The 8,715-nt window shown below is 39.0% G+C and overlaps 1 protein-coding gene across 4 annotated transcripts in view; it reads right to left on the reverse strand.

The window, feature by feature from the left end:
* Window positions 1–3,249, reverse strand: part of MOCOS (molybdenum cofactor sulfurase) — a 107,777-nt gene extending 104,528 nt beyond the window's left edge. For 2 of the 4 annotated variants that reach the window (XM_069075811.1, XM_069075801.1), the window contains exon 1: window positions 2,479–2,616. Coding sequence is in view for 1 of the 4 variants with exons in the window: in XM_069075793.1 (XP_068931894.1) it covers window positions 2,479–2,653 (175 nt within the window). In the remaining 3 variants the exon portion in view is untranslated. Of the gene's footprint in view, window positions 1–2,478 lie in introns of all 4 variants that reach the window. The other 2 variants (XM_069075793.1, XM_069075821.1) reach the window with 2 other exon arrangements.
* Between the last annotated feature and the right edge of the window lie 5,466 nt (window positions 3,250–8,715).

Below are 8,715 nucleotides of genomic sequence, written 5' to 3' on the forward strand. Positions count from 1 at the left end.
TCTCTCTCTCTCTCTCTCTCTCTCTCTCTCTCTCTCTCTCTCTCTCGTCTCTCTGTCTCTCTCCTCTCTCTCTTTTCTCTCTCTCTCTTTCTTTCTCTGTCTCTCTCTCCCCCTCCCTCTCTCCTTCTTGTTGCCTCCCCTTTCTCACTTTGTATACTAAAGGCTACTAAAAAAATTCTGAGGATACTAGCAGGGGTTGACTGTCCTGAGAGGTCTGGGAAAGAAAAAGAGGGGACCACACAGGCCATGGAAGGGACCAAGAGTGAGAGAAAAGACTGAGGGGATTGAAAGAAGGTAGAAGAGCCAAGAAAGCTAAGTGGCAATAGAGGTGTATCTTTCCCCTCTTCCCTTACTGTGCTGTAAGATTTGGTCAGGGCCTGTCTGATCTAACCTCTAAACGGCCCTCAGTGACTGAGCACAATGCTCTGCTGTACACATTTCATAGAAATGTTTAATTAAATTATAGGTGCATATGTGGATTGGGGGGTAAATGGTAAAGCTAGATTCTCTGGGGAGAAAAAAACACAAGAGTTCAAGGAACATTTTTTAAATTTCCATGGCTGGGGGAAAGGGAAAGGAATTTCCATTGCTGCCCTCCAAGTGAACAGTCATAAATTCGTTATCTGATAAGTTGGTGAGTGTCCAGACCAGGATGAACTCAGAGAGTTCAGGAGGCTGTGATGGGGTCATTCTTGGTCTAGGCAAGAGCATGTCTTATTCCCAACAACTTTCTATAATTTGTGGCGTAAATCCCCAACTAAGTTGGAACAAATTTTGAATTCCATGTTAATAAGATTACTGCATCACAGAGAACCTTTCATCCAGAAAGGTCAAAAGCAATGGGTGAGGCAGAGAAGTCTTGAGCTTCTGTCCTTAACTACTTTCAATTTAGGCATACAAGGAGCTTGGAGTCAGTTTGGATTTAGAACTCATTTCACCAATCAGGCCTCTAAACTTTAATACTGGGTTAGATGATTAGAAAATATTCACTTTTATTTTTTTGGAGGGGCAATTGGTGTTAATTGACTTGCCCAAGGTCACATGGCTAGCTTTTGTGTTAAGTGTCTGAGGCTGGATTTAAACTCAGGTCCTCCTAACTCCAGGCCCGGTTCTCTATTCACTGTGCCACCGAGTGCCCCTATATTCACTTTTTTTTAACAAATGAGAAATCAAAGCTCAAAAAATTTTAAATGACCTGAGTTGCATAGTAAGTCTAGAAGAGATTAAACAAGATTTCAGGGTCATTTAGTCACATTCACTTAGCATTCACTTTCCTCCTCATTTTCCAGAACTTGCTCTCTGTATAGCTACTAATATGGTATCTTTCTATAGGGGACATTAAAGAGTCACCATCACAGGATCTAGGTTTTATTTTCCAATCTGTTCATACAAAAACTTGTCATATTCTCTCCTAATCCTCTGAGAGCTTGTGAAATGGGTAGGCAGTGGCTAGAGGAGCAGAGATTTTCTATGGGAAGTTAACTGACCTCATTAGAGCCACATAAACTAACTATACAAGCTAATAATTGCTGACATAGAAAATTTTTGCATTTCACTAGTTAATCAAACAAGAAAGGTCTATCTTTGATGTTTGTGATGCTTAGTAAAAACAGAATTGCAAAAGCATACAATGGTATGGGTTGAAACATAAACTCTCATTGTGCCAGGAAAATAGGTTAAGTCTGACTTAAGTTTAGGTTATTTCAATTCTGTGTCATGAAAACTCAGATTCACTAGCCCGATCAGAGCATTCTGACCTTTCCAAATAACTACAGGTACAAAGAGTTACTATCTACTTTGTTTAGAGAAAAAAACCCAAGGCATTGATGAGATATCTTTAGGTCTGACCTGGCTACAGCATTAGACATCCACCTTCCCATTCTACTCTCCTGACAAACAGGTGAGAGAGTCAGGATGCAGACTGAGAGCTTTGTATTTTTTGAAATGTCCAGTGAGAGAATCTGTTTTGCTTAACTATGCATAGTTGTTACAAGATTTTGTTTTTCTTTCTTTTTTCCAATGGGGTAGGAGGGGAAAAATTAATTAAATTATTTTTTAAAAAGAACAGCTACTTTCCATGGAAATGAGGGGCTTTCAGGGCTCACTGATATTTTGCTCATTGCAAAACTCATCACTAAAAAGGCTCATAGGATCTTAAAGTTAGTCCAACCCTCTCATTTTACAGATGAGAAAACTGAGTCTGGGAGACTTGCCCAAGGATACACAGATAATAAACAGCAGAGACTGAATTCAAACTTAGTTCCTCTGACTTCGGATCCAATATATCATTTGCTAGTAAGATCTTAATTTGAAAGGGCTAAATACTAAGTTGTTTCATTTTTTAAATTTAAATATGTGAATGTCAGTCCTCAAGAAAACACCAGCCTACCACCTTCTCCACTGCTTTCTCTTCACCTCTACACTCACCTCCTCCTCTCCCCATGCACCCACAGGTTCTTTTGGATCGGTGTTAATTACCTCTCAGTCTGCTGAATTCACTCTCTATCAGTGATTTCATGCTGCCTTGGACATAACCATAGCTGTGCCTTGAGAGAGAGGTGGTCTGGAAATACTGGAAGGTGAGCAGTTTGTCCCATTCTCGCTGCTGCTGCTGAGGCTGCGGCTTAGGCCTTCTTCCAGGCTTACTAGCCATAGTAAAAAGTCTGACTCTAGACAGAGTGAGAGACTGTCTCTTAAATCTTCATTAAATGCGTTGCCCAGCAGGAAGTGCATTCACTAGTTAAGTCAGCAGATCCATCTGACTCCTCCCACCGAGAGAAAATCTGGAACTCCTAGAACTCTCTTTGAACAAACGACTTTCTCTTTCAATTTTCTCCCGAGGAACTATTAGTAAAATTCGCGTTTCTTTTACGAAGATTAAGAGACTTTAGATTTCTTGGTAGAGAATCATATGAGAAAAGGAAAAAGGAGTGGTCACCAAGAATTGAAAAGGTCATCTGCCATGCCTGTTCTAGCCTTCATCTTCTCCTACTAAATGCAGAAGCCTGCATTTATGCAACTGGCTTTTCTGCATTTGTTTCCTTCCTCAGAAATCCACCCTGACTCACTCAGGGAGTAGCTTTCTTGCATCATGTTTTTCCAAATAACCCCTTAATTTCTTTTACTTAAAGGCCAGAGAGGAGTAAAGGAACAGTTGCTTTTTAAAAGCAATTCCAAAACTGAAAGCTATTCAAAAGTGAAAGAAAACAATGGTAGGACACTATCTCCTGCTTTATCTAATTATTCCAAGAAGTGGGATTGGAGGAAATAAAGGGATCAAGTCCTTTTTCTCACTCGCTCAGAAAAACGGAAACTTGTTTTAGTTTTTAAAGCAACATACTCCTTGAAAAGCAGCCTGACGCTGCCAACAGCTGCTGCAGCGGCTGACAGCTGCAACTAAAAGATTGCTAGGGGTCGGAACTAGTAGGCAAAGTGCCCAATCTATATAGTGCTTTTTTCTTTTAAGGATCTCCGGCGCTTGCCCTTATTCGTGAAGTGGGTGGTTGCAGCTGGTACTTCTGAGAACCGATTGAGCAAAAGTGTCCTTCCCAACAAACGGAAAAACTATTGGGAAACGAGGCACTTGGCAAACAAGATCTTTAGTTACCAAGAGCCGCAACAAGGTGTGCAATAGAAGGACAGAGTCCCTAAGCCCTGCCCACAGAGACAAACTCTCTCTCCTATTGGCAGAGCACCAGGTGCACAAGTGAGGGGAAGGAGGCTTTCGCCTGTCCCTCTACAGAAAGGGATAGGGATTGTTATGTTACCTCTCAATTACTCTGAGAAGGTCTGAGGAAAGCAAAGGCTTTTCTGAGCACAGGTACTATTTCTGCAGATGAAGACAAGGCTGTCATACTGGGACCTGCATAAGTTACAACTTAACAACTGTCGTCGTCACCACCCGCCAGCTGCCTGCTGGTCTCTTGCTCTCAGTCTGCAGCTTGAAGAGACCTTGAACTTCAGTTTTTAATGCCAATAAAATTAGGAGTTTGGACCTCTTTGGAAGGGGTTAGGAAGTGTATACAGTAGTACATTTTAGAAAAAGTCAAGAAAACCACTAAAAACAAAGGGATGCCAGCACTTAAAAGTGTTAACCATTAACTACCAGGTTCTAATAGACCAAAAACAAGCAATTATTAGGAACCTGCCATATGACATGCACCGTGCTAGATGCTAGAAATATAGGAACAAAAAAGAAACATCTCCTGTCCTCAAGGGGCTTACTTCTATTTTTATGTTATGTGAACTATTTTCCCAAATAGTTTGCAATTCCCTCAAGATATGATACGATTGCTTAAGCTTGGTTTTTGTATCCAAAATGCCTCGGACAGTGCTACATATTTATGTGTGTATTTAAATGTATACACACACATATACACACATATAACATTCAATAAATACATTGTTTATGATTACAATGTTATAATTTGATAGTTTCCATATGATTCAGACTTGTTTAAATACATGGACTTTCTGAAAAGAAAAAGCAGGTTTATGAAATTACAACCTCTTTTAATAATGAAAAAGACAGTGAACCTCCTTCTCAGCCAATACTGAACAATATTGGTTTGTAGCCCTTTAGTGGTCCATAATCATGCCTCCAAGGGTTTCTGAAATGTAGAGAAGATGTAATTCTTCCTCGTTTTTCTTCATTTTAGCCCCTTCTGTCTCCTGTATGGAGACTCTCACATTTCCTTAGTGTGGGTACTCCCTCCATAGCCTGAGATAATAACTTTTCTTTAATTTAGTTCTTATGACTGAAAAAAAAAAAAAAGGCCAATTAGCTCTTAATCTTCTGATGATGAGCTCCCATGAACTTAGCTAGGCTGGTCTTCATATGACAGGTACACAGTTTGTTACCAAGTGCATATGAACTGTTTTGCAACTTCATAGAACCCTACACTTAGCTAACAAAATACAAATAATAATAATAAATAGTTCACATCTATATGGAACTTTAAGGTTTAAAAGTAGTATACATACAATATCTCATTTGAGTCTCACAACAACCCTGGTAGGCCAGCACTAAAGATATTATTACAGGTAAGGAAATTGAGGCTCTACTCACAAGTAACTAGCTAGTCAGTATCAGAGACAGAATTTGAACCCTGAGACTGAGTCCAGCACTCTATCCACTAGGCCATGCTGTCCTTCACAGAAATGTATGAGTGTTTCAGTTTTGTGTGACAGTGTGCATATGTAAGTTTTGGACTGGGCACATTAAATCATGCATGGTAAGTGCTTCAAAAACATTAAAGTGTTATTTAAATTCTGGTTTTTATTAATAGCAAAAATGGAAAATATCTCATGGTGCCCAAACTCATGCCAGTTAGGTTTGTAGCAGAAAGGGAGCTTATTCACGTACAATGAAATTTGAAAATAAATATTTGAGTCAACTGAATCAAATGGATATGAAATCCTGAATACCCAGGTTAGCTGACCCCAAAAGAACAAAGAAAGAAGAACTGGACCCATTCATACAAAAATATTTCTATTGGCTCTTTTTGTAGTGACAAAGAACTAAAAACCAAAGGGGACTCATCAATTGGAAAAGCACTAAGCAAATTATGCTGTATGAATGTAGTTGAATACTACTGTGCTGTAAGAAATAATGAAAGACTTTCTGAGAAACTTTGGAAGAGTTGTATGAACTAATATAAAGTGAAATGAGCAGAACCAAGAGAATAATTTGTATGGCAACATTGTAAAGATAAATATTTGAAAGACTTAAGAATTTTGATCAATGGCATGACCAATCAATGATGAAGCATGATGCTGTCTCACAGTATATCAGAGACTCAAGATATAGAATGAGGAATACACACACTGGATTAGGTCAATGAAGGAATTTGTTGTGCTTGACTGTGAATATTTGTTATGAGTTTTATCCTATTTTTTCAGTTAAAGGAGGGGGGGTGGAAGGGAGAGAAATTCATTCTTTTGTTAATTGACCATTTATTTCTAAATACCAAGTGTCTGGAAAACCAAATCAGTAATCAAAAAGAGGTTTGTTCCGACATTGAATTACAAGCAAAGGAAGCTGATTGTCCATATTAAAATTTTGTCACTTGATAATTTGGAATTATGCAAATAAAGTGACTAAAAAATCCCAATCCTTTGATTCAGATATTCCATTATTTTTTTCAGTATTTTTCAAATATTGAAAATTCAAAAATATTCCAATATTTTTCAGATATTCCATTATGGCTCATACCTTATTTTGACACTGACAAGAAGAAATCCTCATATGTACCAAAATATTTATAGCAGCATTTTTTGTGATAACAAAGAATAAGAAACATATGAGATGCTCATTACTTGGGAATGGCTAAACACACTGTGGTATATGAATGTAATGGAATATTACTGTACTATAAGAAATAGTGAATATGATAATTACAGAGAATTATGGAAAAATCTATGTGACCTGATGCCAAGCATATCCAAGAAGACAATACACACAACTACAAATGGAAGAACAACCACACAAAAAAAAATCAAAAGTGAATTTTGCAAAATTATAAAGAACAATCATGGCTGGAAAGAAGAGAGATAAGAAGACACCCCCACCTCACCCCTTTGTGGGAAGACCACAAGAATTGTACATTGTACATATCTTCAAACTTTTTCTGATCTATTGATGAGTTATACTCATTTTTCTTTCTTTTGTCTTAAAAATGACATTTGTTATATGAGGTGACTTCTAGGACAGAGGAGCAGGAGGGATATTGCAGGGTGTAGCAGCAAGCACCCCAAGCGTCCCTAGGGTGGCTGCCAGCACAGGTTCTTAGATCTGCTTTGATAAAGGAAAGCAACTCAAAATGGGTTAACAAGCTTACTTTAATCAGTCAAATATGTATCATTTACCTAGTTCAGGGGAAAGAGGTCAGCACCCCGAACTTCAGAGTATACAGACAGAATTATCAAGACAGAAACAAATCAAGTAGACAGATTTCAAACTGTCCAACCATCACATCCATAACCAATCAACATCTGGGTTTCAAAGGGGGGGGGGCCTCTGGACAACGGCTTCCCAGAATCCATATCAAATCACAGAACACTTCTCAAAGTGAGCCCCAAAACAAAGCTACATATCAGGGCTTATATAGCCTTCTCCTGGCTCAGAGAATGTAACAACCTTCTGGACCCACTGGCCAATCAAGAAGTATCTACTGAAAAACAAGCCTCCCACCCCAGGCTCCAGGTGCACTTTAGCCTAGGGGCAGGGAAGATCTTTAAAATTTACATTCCCATTACCCGGGGAAATAGAGTGATGGAAGAAAAACAAAATATATCAGTAAAATGTATTTAAAATATATTTGTTGTTTGATTGGTATTTATCAGTGCCTCAACACTCAATAACTTTGAGTTCTGGGGGTGAGGGATGAAGGCAGAACTTTCTTGAAAAGTAACTAAAATGTAATTGGAGGGTGGAAAATAAAATAGCATTTAAAAAAGAAAGAAGGAAGGAAGAGTGACTAAGAATATTAAAAGAGAGACTAGCAGCCACTGGGCACTTTCTCCCTAAAGCAAAAAGGGACTTTTGATTGAATCAGAACTCCTAAGAGCAGCCTGGCATCTAGTGAAGTTGACCTATACCTGTCATGTGGTTCGCTTTCCAGATCAAGAATCTCCCAAGCATAACTTTTATCTGTCTTTGTAGTTGAATACAAACAGGGCTGACCTTTGACAAAATTGTGAAGTTGGTGAAGCTTGTCCCCAAGGTCCTCTTTGTGTGCCTCTTTTCTCAGTGCTAGCTTCAGTTACCGCTGCCCCTCTGCCCTCTAATCCTCTTCCTAGTGATAAAGGGGAGAGAGCCCAGGACCTAAAGTCAGACATTATAGGTCTGAGCTCTATCTCTGCCACTTAGCCATGTGACTTCAAGCAAGTCACTTAACTTCTACTAGTCTCATTTTCAAGGTTCCTTCCCCTCAGGATCCTTCTGGCTGAGATATGTCCTTGGATCCCCCCGAATCAAGTCAAAAGAAATGGATCAACTTGAAAGACACCATTGGCAGAGGCTTCTTTTACACCAAGATGTTAATTAGAACCTTAGTGATGGTTTAATCTTCAAACTTGTCCATACCTGGTACTCCCCTGCCTCTTGTTTAGCAAATTCCTACCCTTTGTTCTTCCAATCCCTATAATTCAGAACAAGTCTGACAAGTCAGCGTACTCTGAGCACCCCTTTATCACTTCTACGACCATCACTAAGCAGCCTCTCCTCCTTCAAAGTTCATGTCTTCCTATCATATTATTTTGTCCTTATAGCCTAGAAATACTCTTATGATCCTTATCCCAACTCCCAGGCTCACATATGAGTCTCAGTTCCTGGAGCAAGGCTACATCTTTTGCTCAGATCCTAGAAGTACTCCCTGAGGAATTGGAGTAATTAATGCCACAGACTCAAGCTCCCACCAGTATACTTCTCCCTAAGATGGCCAGTTGAAAATTAATTTAGTCAGACAACCTTAAATAGATTTTAGAAAGGGGTGTTTTCTAAGATAATACAGTAAGAATACTTGCTATAAAACATCCCTTCCCCTACACCTCGGTAACACACTTTTCTGAAAGTACATTAGAGAGAAAATTGTGAGAAAAGCTTTATTGCATTGTTTGAACCTAGTGCTGTGTAGTTGGGAAACTGGATCATCTCTAGGTGTTGTTTAGAGACTCTTAACTAAGGACCTATGTTATGCTGACATTCAAAGATCC

This window comes from Petaurus breviceps, unplaced genomic scaffold (assembly GCF_028583685.1).
Source record: "Petaurus breviceps papuanus isolate PSGF00001 unplaced genomic scaffold, PetGlider_PUasm1.0 151, whole genome shotgun sequence".
Taxonomy (NCBI): Eukaryota; Metazoa; Chordata; class Mammalia; order Diprotodontia; family Petauridae; genus Petaurus; species Petaurus breviceps.